Raw genomic sequence first — 17722 nt, 5'->3', positions numbered from 1 at the left:
ATTTTGATATTTTGGCCTTAGACTTGGAGGGTATCTCTCAACAAGCATGCAGATGGAAGAAAGACAAAGCCAAGTGCAGACTGAGCTACATATTTTTTTTTCTTTTTTGATGAAAAACTCAACATATATCTAAATAGAGAGAATAGAATAATACACCCCCATAACGATGATCAACTTTTTGCTACTCTTTGAGTTGCATTTTAAACTCCACTAGCTAGGCATTAAACTCTAGCAGGCCCCACAGAGATCAACTTTTCCCAGAGACATACCAGTGTCTTCCTAAGCTTTACCCACGGCTCAGTGACCTCTCCCAGGCCCCATTCTTCAGCCTGATCCTTGGTCTGGTAGGTGGCCTGTTGGTTACCCTACTTTCTGTCTCTGGCCATTCTTCAGGGGCTGCAGAAAAGAGCTCTAAACATGGAGCGGAGGACCGGACACAGAACATTATCATGGCCATGAAGGACCGCATGAAGATCCGAGAGCGGAATAAGCCGGAGATCTTTGAAGTTATCCGGGATGTCTTCAATGTGAGCAAAGTTGCCCATGTGCAGCAGATGAAAACAGTGAAGCAGAGTGTGCTGGATGGCACCTCCAAATGGTCGGCCAAGATTACCATAACTGGTGAGCAGGCCAGAGTTTGAGAGGACAGGAGGGCCTTGGCTATGGGGAGGAGCCTGGGGAAGAAGCATCCTGAGTGTGAGGGAGTAGGGGCTGGGGAGAAGGAGCACAGAATGAAGGAAGAGGGAGGGCCTCATTATTCATCACTGCTCCTCTCCTAGACTCTGATGCCAGGGGGTGCTGGGAGAGGCAAGACTGGCACCTGCAAGCAATACGAATGATAATACCAGGATTTGGTAACAGTCTGATGTTACAGACTTGGTTAACAGTTTGATATTATAAGAGCGGGGAGGGTGGGGGTAAGGGGACAGGCAGGAGATTAGTGAATAGTTAACCAGTGATTTACTAACTGGGTGGATATGGCTGAAGCAAGCATGTATCAGAACAGATAAGGACCTGTTGGGGTAAGTGTAGGGGTAAGTGGTCAGTTAGGGCTCCAGTGGGGAGGTAGGATTCTTGGGCTAGGCTTTGAAGGAAAGGCTCGTGGCTTAGGGCTAAGGATAGATGTGGAGGAGTGAGAAAATCTGCTCCTGTGCAAGGAGCAGATAGAGGCTGCTCTAAGATGGGAAATATGAGTCGTACTTTGGAGGGCTTATGACTTCTGGAGTGTACTCTGAAGTCTCCTTCTATGTGCATTTGGGTTGCAGTGGTGTGTGCCCAGGGCCTACAAGCCAAGGACAAGACAGGATCCAGTGACCCTTATGTGACTGTGCAAGTGGGCAAAACCAAGAAGCGTACCAAGACCATTTTTGGGAACCTGAATCCTGTCTGGGAGGAGAAGTTCCATTTGTAAGTCATAGTGGGCTTTGTCTTACCTGGGAGCAGCATTAAATGTGTATGTTTTGGGAGCAGCATTAAATCTCATTGTTCTGGGCTTGGGCTCTAAGAGAGATGGGTCAGAGGCAGTGGAGAAAACCCATTTCTCACATGCTTCAATTGGGTAGCAGCTATTCTTTCTCTGGGTTTCTTCTCATAGACTATTGTATCAGGGTTACTGTACCCAAGCCCTGTCTTAACTAGGGCTCTTAAAGGGGGCTTTGGGCGTCACATGCTGCTTTTTCTAGTGCTAGAAAGATTTTATTGTACTACTGCTGTGTGACAGAACCAGGGACTGCCCACCCAACCGTGTATCTTCCAGCCCTGCCATCCTGCCTAAGAAGGGTTAGGCTCTTCTAGGGAGTGGGGAGGGAACATCTCTGTCCTACAACTGGATAATTCTGGCTTAAAGATGGAAACCTGGGATTTGGAGAATTTTCCATTTTCCTTAAGGGCCCTGCTTTTCGTTCTGCCTCAGCTTCCACTCCCTGCTACTTTATTCATTATCTCACTTTTTTATAGACTATTTCGTATGACAATGAGGGCTGGTTGTTGAAAAATGGCAAGCTCTAGCCGAGGACTTGGACTAATGTCTGGTGAATCCAGATGCTTTGTCACACCCCCTAATGCCTAGGACCAGGACTTTGTGGGGTTTTTTGTTTTTTTTTTTTGCAGTACACGGGCCTCTCACTGTTGTGGCCTCTCCCGTTGCGGAGCACAGGCTCCGGACGCGCAGGCTTAGCGGCCATGGCTCACGGGCCTAGGCGCTCAGCGGCATGTGGGATCTTCCCAGACCGGGGCACGAACCCGTGTCCCCTGCATCGGCAGGCGGACTCTCAACCACTGCGCCACCAGGGAAGCCCAGGGCCAGGAGTTTGAATCAGCCAAGCAGGCAGCTTATGTAGAGACCTTTTTCTGTTGGCTCCTTGGAAGGGGATTGGGGAAAGGGATTGGGGCCTATAAAATCAGTCTCTAATCCAGAGACAATAGTTACTGGGGGGAGCACTTGTTTTTCAAGAAGCTGAATGGTTCCTGCTTGAATATTACCTATGATTAATTCTAAATGAATTGGCTCTATAGTCAATTTTGCCCACTTTTATCATTTAGCAAGCAATTTGTATTCTGTATAAGACACTATACATGATGTTGTGTATCGAAAAATGTATAAGACATCCCTGGCTTCAAGAGGCTGATTGATGATTTGTCTATTATTTTTCAGAAGACCAGTAGCTATACTATAATATTTTAATGGAATGTGCAAAGATATTATGAGAACATAGGGTAAGGAGCAGCAGATTCTGCCAAGTACAACTTTTGGATAAGGCAACAGGGATCCAGAAAGCAACTGCTGGGGAAGAAGAGAGTGAGGGAGGAACCTGGGCAAACTACCTCCTCCAAAGCAAACACCATGGAGGAAACGATAATTCAAGTGGATATTAAAGAATGATAGAAATTCACCAAGCATATTCTTAGATAGATGGGGGTGTTAGGTAGAAAGCTAAAGCATATATGACCAGATGGACTTACCATGAACATTTAACACCTTTATGGACTTCATATAGGATTCTGGGGAGGCAACTAGCAGCTGCTTCCTAGGGCTCTGCGGCATCTGTCTGGCTGTTTTCTGTTGGTTTTGTTGGTACAGCTAGCTGATAGGAAATCAGAATTGTCCCTAATTACTCCTCCCCTCCTCGCTTTTGTCCCAGGGCAATAAGGACTGGATAATGGTATGTAGAAAGCTACCCAAGCTAAGGAATGAAGAGCCATTTGCTGGGATAGCCTGACTCACTTGGGACTTGAGTACCACTGTTCTTTGACTCCTTCTCTTCCTCTGCAGGGCCTCAAGTGCAGCTGATAGAGCTTTGGGAGGGAATTGGAAGTAATAAGAGTAGGGGCTCCTGGGTCTCTTCGTAACAGAGCCTTCCTAATTCTTTCACAGTGAGTGCCACAACTCTTCTGACCGCATTAAGGTACGTGTGTGGGATGAGGATGATGACATCAAGTCAAGAGTAAAGCAGCGGCTAAAGCGAGAGTCTGATGATTTCCTTGGCCAAACCATCATTGAGGTTCGAACACTGAGTGGCGAGATGGACGTCTGGTACAACTTGGGTGAGGAAGCAGGACCAGAGAAAGTTTCTGGGAAGGGAGAGCATGAATGGGGAACCTGGGGAAACTCCTATCTACCAAAACCACCACTCAGTCCCCAAAGCACACCTCTATACAGAGCCTTGCCTTCCCTGCAGAGAACCGACCGTGCATAGAGATGGGGGACAGAGGAGTGGGGGTGTCTGGAACTCACTCTGGCTGGACAGTTTCCAGATTTCAGAAGGTCTTTTTATCTTCATACTCAGCCCTAATGCCTTTAGTCCCTTGGGCACTTCTTTTCTCCCACCCGGCCAGTTCTGGGGTATTTGTGGACTATATGGTCACTGAAATTAATTCACCTATTAGGTGAACACTTGGGTCAGTGCCTCCTTTTCCTTGGGTTAAGCCAGGTTGGGGGCTGTCTATGCTGTCTGCAGTTGCATTGGTGTCAATCTCCAGTCTTCCTTCCTTCCTAGAGAAGAGGACAGACAAATCAGCCGTCTCAGGGGCTATCCGACTACAAATCAATGTGGAGATCAAGGGGGAGGAGAAGGTAGCCCCGTATCATGTGCAGTATACGTGTCTCCATGAGGTGAGCCAGCTCTTGGTAGATGGGATGCCAGAAAGCAGTGCTGGGAGGGGCCTTTGACAATAAGTAGGATTGCTAGATGGTTGAAGATCTGGAGCCTATTTTTATTTTGTTCTTGGCTCACTGTGCTACCCTGGACAGCCCATATAACAGTCCCAGCCTCAGTTCTCTTTCACTAATGTGAGAACAGCCTACTGGGGCCACAGGAGTTACTGAGCAATGACTTGAAGGACAGAATTTCTATAGAATCCTATTCACATTCCCCTGGTCTTTACCAGCAGGTATTTTTTTTCTCCAACATATATTTAACTCTTTAATATCAATATATATTTTACTCTGTCTTCTACAGAACCTCTTCCATTACCTCACAGACATTCAGGGCAGTGGAGGAGTCCACATCCCTGAGGCTCGAGGAGACGATGCATGGAAGGTGTACTTTGATGAGACTGCCCAAGAAATTGTGGATGAATTTGCCATGCGCTATGGCATCGAGTCCATATATCAGGCTATGACGTAAGGCTCCCCTGGGGCTGTAGGAAATGGCTGCTAACCTTTGGAGTAGCTAACAATGGAGGTACACTGACAGAGTGGATAGGTCTTCAGTGGGGTAGTATGCAGTGATTCATTGCTTTCCTCTCTGAGCTGGGTAGGGTGGATCTGTGCAAAGAGAGTATATGTATAAAAGGAGTGTGTTGCGTTTCCCTGGTGGCACAGTGGTTGAGAGTCCGCCTGCCGATGCAGGGGACGCGGGTTCGTGCCCCGGTCCGGGAAGATCCCACATGCCACGGAGTGGCTGGGCCCGTGAGCCATGGCCACTGAGCCTGCGTGTCTGGAGCCTGTGCTCCACAACGGGAGAGGCCACAGCAGTGAGAGGCCCACTTACCGCAAAAAAAAAAAAAAAAAAGGAGTGTGTTTTTCAGTAACTCAGGGGGAAGGTATTAGTCTGTCTACCCTGGAGTTCACAGGTAGGAAGAGAAAAGGGCATGGGAGGGTATACAAGGACAGACTTGCCCAAACATCACAGGCCTGAGCAGACAGGGTATGTGTGCTCAGGTATATGTGTGTGACAGACAAGCTTTCATAAACTGGCCTGGGAGTCGGAAAAAGCACTGAACTGTAGGGAAAGCAGCTGTGTCTGCAGTTGACCAAGACTCCTATAAAAGAAATTCCCACCTACTATGAGAAGAGGTGTAGTCTGTGTATTGGAAAGGCTGCCATTAGAAGCAGCACTAGGAAGCTGCACAGGAAGCAGCACTAGGTAAGCAGAGGGTAGCTAGTGCCCTGGCTGTGCTTCATTTATTCTACAAACTTCTACTTAGTTCCTTCTGTGTGTCATACGTTGTGCCACATGCTGAGAACACAAAGATGAATAAGATGGGGTCTCTGTGCTTGGGGAACTCAGTCTAGCAGAAGAGACAGACCAGTAAACAAACAATTACAATATAATATAATAAGTGCTATAGTAGAAGTAATCACAGTGTATTATGAGAGCATCTAAATATTAGGGGAGGGCTTTGAAGAAAGCTGTTGAAGAGTTGACACTTGAAATACGGAAAAGGAGGAAGGGTATTTCTGGTAGGGCATGTGCAGGGATGCTAAGATGCAACAGAGCATAGACTATTCAAAGAATTACAAGAAGTTTAGTTTAGATGGAAGAAACATGTCGAGGATTGAGGTTGGAGAATGGGCCCTCTGCCATTCTTACTCTGTTCACTCTCCCTGGATGAGCTCATTCAAGCCTATGACCTAGTCACTACTTCTGAGTTTAGGACTCCCAGATCTCTTTCTCCAGACCAGACCTTTTCCTGAGTTTCAGATCCATTTTCATTTGCTTCCTGGCTATTCTCATAGGCACTGCAAACTCAACATGACCAAAATCCAAATCAACATTATCTCCACCAAATCTGTTCTTCGTATATTCCCTATTTTAGTAAATGGAACAATTTATTACACAGTTATCGAAACAGAAATTTAGGAGTCAGCCTAAACATTTCTTTCATACTACCACCATTCAATCAGTCTCTAAAACCTCTAGATTCTACTCCTAAATATGTTTTTAATCTATCAGTATTGCTATAGCTCAGTAATAATAATAATAACAGCAACAACAACAGCTCCTATGTACCATTTCCTTATGTGCCAGGCACTGGTCTAAGTAATTTATGAATGTTAACTCATTTAATACCCATATCATTATTATTCCCATTTTATAGATAAAAAGACTGAAGCATGAAGAAGTTGAAGTAATTTATCCAAGGTCACTGAGTGCTGGAGCTGAGACTCAAACCCAAAGTCTGGCTCTAGGGTCTGTGCCCTTAACCATTTCTCTGTTCCATTTAGTGCTTCATTGCTTCTTTTCTGAGTGATTGCAGTAACTCTTCAATTGGTCTTTCTCTCTTAGTCTTATCTCTCTCCAAGTTCTCGTTTCTAATTTTTACCTTCAAAGTGACCTTTCTGAAAGACTAATCTGATCACAGTATGCCTTTGTTTAAAAACTTACTATAGCATCTAGGATAAACTCCTTTGTTATCTGTTCTCTGTCTACTTCTCCTCTTGCATTTCGTAGTATTCCTTTATCAAACACCTGAACAGTAGCCATGAGTGAGGTTTTCCAAATGAATGACTCTCCATAAGTATATTTGTTTTTGCAATACAGTTTCCCTTTGCCTGCACACTTCTGCATTTGATTGATTCTTACTAATCCTTTAAGACTTGTTTCAACCATCTCTTCTTTGGGAATCCTTTTTCTAATCCCTTCTAGCCCCCAGCCATTCTAATTTAGGTGATCTTCCTGTGTGTGTCCACAGAATTTTTGCATAGCATGCCTTCGGTTATTGACTTACTTTCTAACACCTGCTTTCTCTGCCAGAATGTCACCTCTTTGGATTCTGGCCCTTAGTGCCAGGCGTGGCACATAGTACACGTTCATTGATGTATATTTGAGTGAGTAAATTATGAAAATCCTTGTATGCCAAGGTGATCGGAAGCTTCATACACATGAGTGAGATCTTTTGATTACTTGACCTTTGCTGCAAACCCTGAAGAGCCTTTGAGGCTGAAGGTGCTGTTTTTCAGGCACTTTGCATGTTTGTCATCCAAGTACATGTGTCCTGGTGTGCCAGCAGTGATGAGCACCTTACTGGCCAACATCAATGCCTACTATGCCCACACAACCGCCTCCACCAATGTCTCTGCGTCTGATCGTTTTGCAGCCTCCAACTTTGGGGTGAGTGTGACGTAAAAACATGTAACCTGATTGTTATCAGTTAACAAAGTTTGATTTTTTAGTCAGTACTGCAGAGCTGATATGCCTGAAATTCAGATAGTTGCCACCTGGATAATGAACTTATTTCCTTATGGGTAGTTAGACTATACTAGTAGACTCTCCTCAGACATGGATAAGTGAGAAAAGGTGAAATAGCACCACTGTGGTTTGTGGGCTGTGGCACTACCAGTGCTCAGGGAGAACCTCTCTGGGCCAACAACTTGGTTGAATCACCATGTTCCTCAGTCCTGCAGGTTCACAAAGCAACCTTCTTAATATTATTCAGTCTCTCTGTGATGGATTCATACCACTTAAGTTCATATGAGACTGATGTCTAAGCAAGAATACCAGTTGCACACCTGAGCCTGTCCCTTTTCTAGTGTCTGGACAGTTTTCCTGATCCAGGGTATGCCCTTTCCTGTTGTTAAGGTACTTGTGAAGTTGAATCATTGTTCATAATGTCACCTGACATAAGTTCAGTGTAAACTGGATGGTATATATCAGACTCACCACAAATATTACCTCTTTAGGGATAAAATTACTGATACTCCCAAATCTACTGGGTCTCTGAGCCCTTTTTCTTGGTACTGACCACTTTTTTGATGTTGTTGATAGTCTTTCTGTAGATGAATTAGTATCATTGATTAAGCCAGTCAAATATCTGTTCCATTCTGTCTCTCCACATTATGTATTGACTTAACTAATATCTAATGCTATATATAATATTATCAATATGTGAGTTCTAGGAGTGCTGCACCAACAGCTTACAGGAACATGATTCCACATTTAATTATACCTTTTCTATAAAAATAAGCTATTAAATAGTATTTGTTATTTATTTTAACATTTTAAAAGTATAAACTAAGGGAAATGATATGGAATGTGGTTTAAAGAGAAATCCCCTTGTGTCTCCCTGATCACCTTCCAGATGCATCACTATTTCTCTCTCCTGTCGTCACTGCTAGGCTGTGTCTGTTTAACTGTTAAGAGCTATTCCAAGATAAGTTAGGACACCACAGACACAGGAACAAGTTGGAGAATGTGTTTAGAGTTTCCTTTTATCAGACTAAGATGAGTTAGAGTCCCAAAGGGATGGAGATGCACTGGTCATCTCTTCTTGATTTGTATAGAAAGCTGTTTCCCCTCCCAGAGACTTGCTTTCCTCTTGCCAGTGTGAGAAGATTCCCCAGTTTAAGTGCTAAGAGATGGAACAGGAAAGACCTATCCCATTTCTCTTTTGCATGGTTTGTTGTTCTCCTCATGGGCAAATATGGGACAGGGTATGTCCCCAGCTCAGTGTCTCCCTCTCACCCAGAGATGGTTCTTTTTTTGCTACAGTCTAGAGAGCTTGGAAATAGATTATTTCTGTTCCTCATTATTTGTTTATCACCCTCAGAAAGAGAGATTTGTAAAACTACTGGACCAACTGCACAACTCACTGAGGATTGACCTCTCTACATACAGGGTGAGTGAAGACATGGCTGTGGGGTGGGACAAAGGGTAGTATCAAGATCAGTCTAGAGAGACTGTGGACCAATCATGACTATAAAGATGGAAGGCAAAGAAAATTGGTCTTTGTCATCACATCCACATATACGGCCAACGTCACTGACACCTGTGGTTCTTCAAACTCCAAGGACCATGCAGTGTGTAAATAGTAGCAGGTGTGGCTGCTTTTTATAGATAGTTGGCTTTCTAACCCCACTCATGTCACTCTACCAAACTCTCTGATGACATATTCATCAAGGAGTTTCCTAAGGATAATCTCTTCCAGAAAGGCCCCTTTAAAAATTAGATAATTATATTTCCTTATTGCATCTTTCCATATTCTCCTCATTTTCCAGGAGAGGTGTGAGAATCTGGCTAAGGGGAGAGAGAGTATCTTGGCTTGGGCAAGTAATTTGTAGCAGATGTCATGTCCATTTCTAGAATGAAGGGAGGAAATAGATGTAGTAGGAAGGTGGGTGCCTAGGACAGGACAGGGAAATGGGCAGTTTTTCCATTCTTTCTAAGTTAGGCCTTCTTAGAATGACTTCATTACTTGCTTTAAAGTGTCGTGAATTTCCAGAACAGGCAATATATCCACATTAAAAAGTAAGTATAAAAACAATCTCAGAGTCAAAAAGAAGTGAGATTTTAATTATCTGCACTTTCAGTGCCCTCCCTTTGCACGAATAATGGAGAGTTGACTGTATATCTTGTATCTGGCATATAAGTAGCCATTTGAAGGTTTTAAAAAACAACCCTTAAAATGGAGAGTGGCACAGCATCATCCCTAAGCTTTCTTTGGCAGCTTCCTCCTAAAACTCCTGCCAAGGAGAATGAAGTGAGGCATGGTGGAAAGATCCTAAGGAACTCACTCCAAGAGCAGTTCTGCTCAGAGCTTTGCCATCTGCTGGCTCCAGAATGGTGGAGTAACTGGGATCCACTATACAGAAAGTACATGTCTTGGATCCCAGTCTGGTCTGTAGCATGGCTCCACTTATATTCCAGGATATGCAGTTAGATTGTAACTTTTGAAGAACTCACTGTTTGGGTGTAAGAATCTTCACCCAAGAAAAATGTGTGTGTGTGTGTGTGTGTGTGTGTGTGTGTGTGTGTATGTTCATTTGTGCAAATGCTCACACATTGCATGGGAAGTAGAAGTAGGGTTGGGGGTAGGATGTGTTGCTTTCTGGGCTGGGGATTATTAACCCCTGCTTTTGGCAAGGCCCTGTGTCTGTGGAAAAGAGAGGGAGACCTGTGGTCTTACAGCTTTTTTGTTTCTCTCAACTAGGGAAGATCCCAATGGGTAGCACTTAGGGAAGCTTCTGATTTCATTGCTTTTGGCAGGGAAGGCTTTCATATTCTTCTGTTCCTTTCTTACATTTGCTTGATTGGCAATAGAATAATTTCCCTGCTGGGAGCCCTGAGCGACTTCAGGACTTAAAGTCCACAGTGGATTTGCTGACCAGCATTACTTTCTTCAGAATGAAGGTAAGAGATGAACTGGGCTGGGCAGTGCTAGGCTGGGGACCTGGCCACAGGGTCATGGAGAATAAGAATCACTGGGCATAGTCAAAGGCTATAGGATTTATCACCTTTAAGCCCACATTTCCATGTATCTGTTCCTGAGTTACTTCTAAGAAGACCATGGGTCAAGGAGGTTGGGCTAGGCAGTTCTCCCCATCAGCTGTCCTGACAATTTCATCCCAGGGCAAGGTCCAGGGACCTACAGAGGGATGAAGGAATCTGGAATAATTTGGGGGCAGTTCTAGGAGGAGAGACCACTCAGGTGAGCAGGACTCTCACAGTCACATAAGCATATGTATAACTCCAATTTTTTATTAATTGGCAGGTGCAAGAACTGCAGAGCCCTCCAAGAGCCAGCCAGGTGGTAAAGGATTGTGTGAAAGCCTGTTTGAATTCAACATATGAGTATATCTTCAACAACTGCCATGACTTGTACAGCCGCCAGTACCAGCTGGTAAGAGGTTCGGGATCAGGTGGGGCCAACTGTCAGTCATTCTTGGAGCCTCAGCTTCCCTTTGCTGTGGTCCTGGTGGAAGGGAGCTCAGGATAAAGTCCTTGATGTTCTAGAGAGTGAGTGAATTGTGGAGTGGGGACCATCTAGACCACGTGAGACATTTGTGGATGGACAGGAATCACTGGACAAGATGTGACATAACTGAGTTGAACAGAAGTGGCAACAATAAGTTTTACTTTGGTATTGAAGAAAAGTGACCTACATTTGAGCACAGTTCAGGGGGTGAGTAGGTGAATTCTTAGTCCTTCCCAGAGTCTTTGGTTTCCCCCAAGGTTAATTTTATTCTGACTCATGTGAACCCCTCTATGTTCCAGGCTCCCTTCCCCTGAGATCTAAGCTACTGGCTTGTGGATGTTTAACTTTTCCCTCTGACCACTTTTCTCTGCACTGCATGGTCTTCTGAGACATACTCATTAGCTGACTATCAAGGCTAACCCTGTCCTTCTGGGAGGCTGAGCTACTTCATCTGGTTTAGGCTGGCATCTTAACTCAGTACCTGGTGACTTTGTATGTTTTTCTAAATCCTTCCAGTGGTATCCTTTTTTGTCTTATTTCAAAGCCAGGACTTCCTTCTGGGTCTAATTACTCAGTTACAGTTGATATTTTAGGAATGTCTTGCTGAGCACACATTTGTAGAGTAGATTCCCTTCAGTCCAACAAATAAGTGTTGAATGTTTGTTCTAGGCCAGCTCTGAGGAAGCATAGTGCTCCTTCAGTTAGTTCACAGTCACAGAAGCATATGTATAACTCCAACCAAAGTCTGTTAGAAGGGACTTGAAAGATAAATTTGAAGGAGGAAGAAGTCACTCTTGATGAGATATTGGGAAAAGCTACATAAAACAAGGGTATTTGAGATAGACCTTGAAAGGCAGTAGGATTTGGATAGCAAATGATGGGAGGACAACCTAAATCTCTGGGACATTTACCCTTTGGTGAAGACATCCAATTTGTAATTCTTCCCAGGAGCGCCTTAGTAAAGACTAAAATCTTGTTCATACTCCCCCTTTGCATTGTCAAATTTGCTTTTTGTTCAGGTACTATCTTTACAACTTCCTCCTTTATTTGTTTTTGGCTGCGTTGGGTCTTCGTTGTGGTGTGCGGGCTTCTCATTGTGATGGCTTCTCTTGTTGCGGAGCATGGGCTCTAGGCACGCGGGCTTCAGTAATTGTGACTCACGGGCTCAGTAGTTGTGGCTCAGGCTCAGTAGTTGTGGCTCACAGGCTCTAGAGCACAGGCTCAGTAGTTGTGGCACACGGGCTTTATTGCTCCGTGGCATGTGGGATCTTACCAGACCAGGGCTCGAACCTGTATCCTCTGCATTGGCAGGCGGCTTCTTAACCACTGCGTTACCAGGCAAGTCCCACAACTTTCTCCTTTTTAGGCCTGTAAAACCTCCCACTGGTTCTGAAGTCCATGGGAGGTTTTCCTGGGGTCTTTGTTTAGCTTGCCACACTTGAGGCTCTGTCATCCATCTGTGGATTCTCTCTGGTAGGGGAAAGACACTGTTCTCAGCTTTTATCTTTCAAGTATGCAGCGGTCTGTCTGAATATTTGGTCTCTATTCCCTAGCATGAGATGAACCTGGACTTTGAAAGAGACCTTACAAACCATTCAGGGACTTTCTTTAGCCTTTGTATTTTGCTGTTTTTTACTTTCTCTCACTCTCATTTTCTCATTATTCATTATTTGTACTGAAGTAAACCCTTGGTATCTTTTATTTCCCTCTGCTGACCTTCAGTAGCTCATTCAGTGGCTCATTCATCTATCCATTCTTTTAACAGGTCGAGCACTAGGGATGTAAAGATGATTAAGACACATTTCTGCTTTGGGGGAGCTCATTGTTTGGTGAAGGTGGGGGCAAGTTACTACATTTATTGGTTTTTGTTATTTTATTTTTACTATATTTTATTGTAGTTGTAGTTGTTTGTTACATCTATATGAGAGGTTCACAGAGGGTGCTCTGGGAGCCCAGAGAGAGGCATCTAACCAGACCAGGGGTGTCAGGGAATACTTCTCGGAAAAGGTAGAGCTCAACATAAATTTTGAGCAATGAGTATGAATTAGCTAAAGAAAGGGGCTGGGGTGGAGGGGGATACCGTATAGAGGAAACGGAATGTTTGGAGACACAGAATTGTAAATGAGTTTATTAATTCGAAGGAGTATAAGCAATTTAATTATGCCAGTTACAGTGTCAGGCTTTAGAGTTCAGCTGTCTGGGGTCAAATCTTGGTTCTGCTGTTTATAGCTACATGACCTTGGTCAAGTCATGGAACCTCACTGTCCTTCAGTCTCCTCATCTGTAAAATGAAGGTGATAATAATTTCTACCAATGGAGTTGTTATGAGGATTAAATGAGACAATTCATGCAGAGTTCTTAGCAGAGTCCCTGGCATATAGTAAGCACCAAATAATTGGTGGTAGTGGTGTGGTGATGGCTGCAACAGAAGGGAGTGGTTAGGTATGAGGTTGAGAGAGAGGCTGTATTCGGAAGGACCTTTATTTCAAGCTATGGAGCTGGACCTTTTTTGAAGGGTGGATGAGTAAACACTATGAGATTCCTTCCAGAAAGATCACTGACAACTGAGTGGTAGAAGGATTGGATTGACGATCAAAGACCAGTTAGGAGATCCTTGAATGATAAGAGCCTGAGCCAAGTAAAAGGAAAAGATGTATTTCAGTGATATTAAGGAGGCAGAATCAACCAAATGTGGATTCTGTCCTGGTTTCTAGTAATTTCCTGGTAATGCAGGTTTATTAAGGACTGTGGAGATTTGTGATGATATATGGCATCCTACGTAGAAGCCCTATTCCTGTGCTCCTGGGCAGTTCCAATTTTGCTCTTATCTCAGTGGGAAATAATGTCCATTCCAGTCTTTCAGTGGTGACCTTTACTTGTCCTATCTGGGATTTGCCATCCACTATTGTATTCCTTTGTTTCTTCCCAGCCAAGGCCTTTTCTTTCTTTTTTCCCAGCTTTATTGAGATATAATTGTTATATAATATTGTGTAAGTTTAAGGCATACAATGTGTTGATTTGATACACGTGTATATTGTGAAACATCTACTACAATAAGGTTAGTTAACACATCCTTCACTCACATAAATACCATTTTGTTTCTGTTATGGTAAGAACATTAAAGCTTTATTCTCATAGCATCTTTCAAGTATACAGTACAGTATATATTGTTACCTATAGTCATCATGCTGTACCTGTGATTCCTGGAACTTAATTCATCTTGTAATTGAAAGTTTGTACCCTTTGACCAACATCTCCCCATTTCCTGCACCCCCTCAGCCTCTGGCAACAACCTTCTCCTCTCTGTTTCTATGAGTTTGATATTTTCAGATTCCACATGTAAGTGAGATCATATAGTATATGTCTTTCGCTGTCTGACTTATTTCACTTAGCATAATGCCCTTCAGGTTCATCCGTGTTGTCACAAATGGTGGGGTTTCCTTCTTTTTTATGACTGAATAATATTTCACTGTATCTATGTGCCACATTTTCTTTCCCCATTCCTCTATCAACGAACGCTTAGGTCATTTACATGTCTCGTCTATTGTGAATAATGCAGCAATGAACATGGGAGTACAGGCATCTCTTCAGGATAGTGGTTTCATTTCCTTTGGATATATACCTAGACGTGGGATTGCTTGATCATATGGTAGTGATATTTTTAAGTTTTTGAGGAACCTCCATAGTGTTCTTGGTAGTAGCTATACCAACTTATATTCGCACCAACAGTGCACCAGGGATCCCTTTTCTCTACATCCTCGCCAGCATTTATCTCTTCTTTTCTACAAAAATTATTTATTTATCTTTGGCTGCGTTGGGTCTTCGTTGCTGCACGCGGGCTTTCTCTAGTTGCAGCAAGTGGGGGCTGCTCTTCGTTGTGGTGCGCGGGCTTCTCATTGCAGTGGCTTCTCTTGTTGTGGAGCATGGGCTCTAGGCGCACAGGCTTCAGTAGTTGTGTCATGAGGGATCAGTAGTTGTGGCTCACGAGCTCTAGAGTGCAGGCTCAGTAGTTGTGGCACACGGGCTTAGTTGCTTCATGGCACGTGGGATCTTCCTGGACCAGGGCTCAAATCCATGTCCCCTGCATTGGCAGGAGGATTCTTAACCACTGTGCCACCAGAGAAGTCCCTCTCTTCTCTTTTTGATAATAGCTATTCTAACAGGTATGTTATCTCATTGGGGTATTGATTTGCATTTCCCTGATGATTGGTGATGTTAAACATCTCTCCATATACTTGTTGGGCATTTGTATATTTCCTTTGGATAAATGTCTAAGTCCTCTGCCCATTTTTTAATCAAATTTTTTTTTGCTATTGAGTTGTATGAGTTCCTTATATGTTAATATTTTGGAAATTAACCCCTTTTCAGATACATAGTTTACAAATATTTTCCACCATTCTGTAGGTAGTCTTTTTATTTTGTTGATTGTTTCTTTTGCTGTGTAGAAACCTTTTAGTTTGATGTAGTCCCACTTACTGATTTTTGCTTTTGTTGTCATATCCAAAAAATCATTGCCAAGACCAATATCAATGAGCTTTTTCCCTATGTTTTTTTCTAGGAGTTTTATGGTTTCAGGTCTTACATTTAAGTCCTTAATCCATTCTGAGTTAATTTTTGTGGTGGTTTGAGATAGGGGTCCAATTTCATTCTTTTCCCTGTGAATATCCAGTTTTCCCATTACCATTTATTGAAGAGACTATCCTTTCCCCATTGAGTATTCTTGGCTCTCCACGGTCTTTTCTTTTCCAGCTAAGCAAATAACTTTCTAGATGCAATTCTTCCCCCTAATAACATTCAGGGAAGTTAAGGGAAGTTTTGCTTCACTGAAGGCTGGGCCAACCTGCATGCTAGGTCTGTTACGTAGCTCCTGCAGAACTTGAAGGAGCTTTTCAGAGTTGAGATGTACATGTGTGTGGTGGGGCAGGGGGTGATATTAGAGGAGGGCCATCACTAGAAGAGAAGGACTTCCAGTGGGGGTCACATGGAACTAGACCTACTTAGACTGGAGAGGCTGCATACTTCAGCCAAGAAGTCACTATATCCATAGGTACTGGGAGAAGGAGGAAGGGAGACAGGCATCTTTATGCCTGACCGAACTTGTCAGAACAGTGCCCTGGAGCTGGGGAGAGAAGTTCTCAAGGACAGACTCTTCATGTCCAAAGACCTCCCAGTGGTCACCCCTCTGCTAGAACAGGTGTGGTCTTGTGGAAGACAGGCTGTAGGAGACGAAGGGTCCCTGATTCTCAAGGAAGGGGCATGGAGTGGGGAAGAGAGACAGGAAGACTCTCCATATTCTACTCTGACTCTCACTGTCTATCACCATCTCCTTGGGAACAAGAATCAGGAGCTACCTCCAGAGGAACAAGGGCCCAGCATTAGGAACCTGGATTTCTGGCCCAAACTCATCACGCTTGTTGTGTCAATCATAGAGGAAGATAAGAATTCCTACACACTCGTTTTGAACCAGTAAGTATCACCTCACTTGGCCCTATCTGTTTAGTGGTTTGTTTGTCCATCTGTCTAACAGCCTCTTTCTTTCCTATCTCTATGTGTTTGCAGTGCCACCTCTTCCTCCTGTTCGTCCATCTGTCCCTCTGTCCCTTGTATCTGTCTGGGTAACTGTTTCTGGAGACAGGTGTGGAAACATAATGGGGGGCCCTGCCCAGACTGAGCCAACCTCCCTTGAGTGAGAGACCTCTGGGAATGGCTGCCATAGGAGTCCCAGGGGATCCAGAGAGCATGTGTGTATGTGTCTGTCTGCTATGAATAAAGTGGGCCTTCCTATACCCACCTCCTTGCCCTTTCTCCTCCTGCTTATTTAGCCTGGGCCTGTCTTCCAACCTCAACACTTCTCCTCTTGGCCACAATTCCCTGCCTTCTAGGCATCATCTCCCCTAGGGCCCCCTTGCCTGAGGGGATCCTCTGCCCCCACTTGTCCTACCACTGGCCCCTGGGTCCCTTTTCTGCAGTTTGAGCCTAGTAGCCCTGTTTCCTAGGCTTCTCCTCTCTTCGATCTGACCTCCAAGAACTAGGCATGTTAGCCTTGGAAGCAATCAAATCAAATAGCTCTTGCCATGTTCTCTGACTGTGGCTTCTTCCATCATCCAGGTTTCCTCAGGAGTTGAATGTGGGAAAAGTCAGCGCAGAAGTGATGTGGCAACTCTTTGCCCAAGACATGAAATATGCACTGGAGGGTAAGGGTGTGCCCAAGGCAATGGGCTGCAGACCCCTAGTCCAAGCACCTTGTTTGCCGTCCCTTTCTTCTCCCAGACAACTACAAATTCTGGGTGAATAATACAGTGAGAAACTAGAGTGATTTTAGGCATGGTGGGTGATAGGCCTCAGGAAGCGCTGGGTAGGCAAAGCTTCAGCCAAAGGAATAATGGAAATTGCTGTGTGGATGTAGGTTCCTCCTTCCAGCTTTAGAGCAAGTGCCTATTTAAAACTTGCCCAGCCCAGAGATCAACCCTTCCCATGCTGGGTGTTCTCAAGTGGCCCGCTCGCTAGAGAATGGTCTTATGAAACTTACCGTTACAGTTTTACAGAATCTCAGAACCTTAAATACATAGATAGGTAAGGATTATTTTCTCATGCTGTAGACTGCCTGGCCTGACTTTCCTTGAAAGTTGTTCTGGATTGGTGTGACAAAGCCAGAAAGATACTTCTTCCCTCACTTCTCCTATAGAACAGGGTCACAGACCAATTAGTACTCATCTTGTTCATTCAGCTTATTCTTTTATTCATTTCCCACTTTGGTCCACAAAGATATCACTCCCTACCTGTATCAGACCTTCCCATTTATACCCAT

General features: G+C 44.1%; 1 protein-coding gene across 3 annotated transcripts in view; it reads left to right on the top strand.

The window, feature by feature from the left end:
- The window catches only part of UNC13B (unc-13 homolog B), a 214242-nt gene that overhangs the window by 184194 nt on the left and 12326 nt on the right, over positions 1-17722 (top strand). For all 3 annotated transcript variants that reach the window (XM_032635442.1, XM_032635443.1, XM_032635441.1), the window contains 11 exons: positions 394-621; positions 1266-1407; positions 3374-3543; positions 3996-4111; positions 4458-4621; positions 7184-7334; positions 8770-8838; positions 10260-10349; positions 10711-10839; positions 16253-16380; positions 17023-17108. In XM_032635442.1, the coding sequence (XP_032491333.1) occupies positions 394-621; positions 1266-1407; positions 3374-3543; positions 3996-4111; positions 4458-4621; positions 7184-7334; positions 8770-8838; positions 10260-10349; positions 10711-10839; positions 16253-16380; positions 17023-17108 (1473 nt within the window). The remainder of the gene's footprint in view (positions 1-393; positions 622-1265; positions 1408-3373; positions 3544-3995; positions 4112-4457; positions 4622-7183; positions 7335-8769; positions 8839-10259; positions 10350-10710; positions 10840-16252; positions 16381-17022; positions 17109-17722) is intronic.

The sequence above is a fragment of the Phocoena sinus genome, chromosome 6 (assembly GCF_008692025.1).
Source record: "Phocoena sinus isolate mPhoSin1 chromosome 6, mPhoSin1.pri, whole genome shotgun sequence".
NCBI classification, from domain to species: Eukaryota; Metazoa; Chordata; class Mammalia; order Artiodactyla; family Phocoenidae; genus Phocoena; species Phocoena sinus.
The sequence above is the reverse complement of the archived record's forward strand: the minus strand, read 5'-3'. Positions and strand labels throughout refer to the sequence as shown.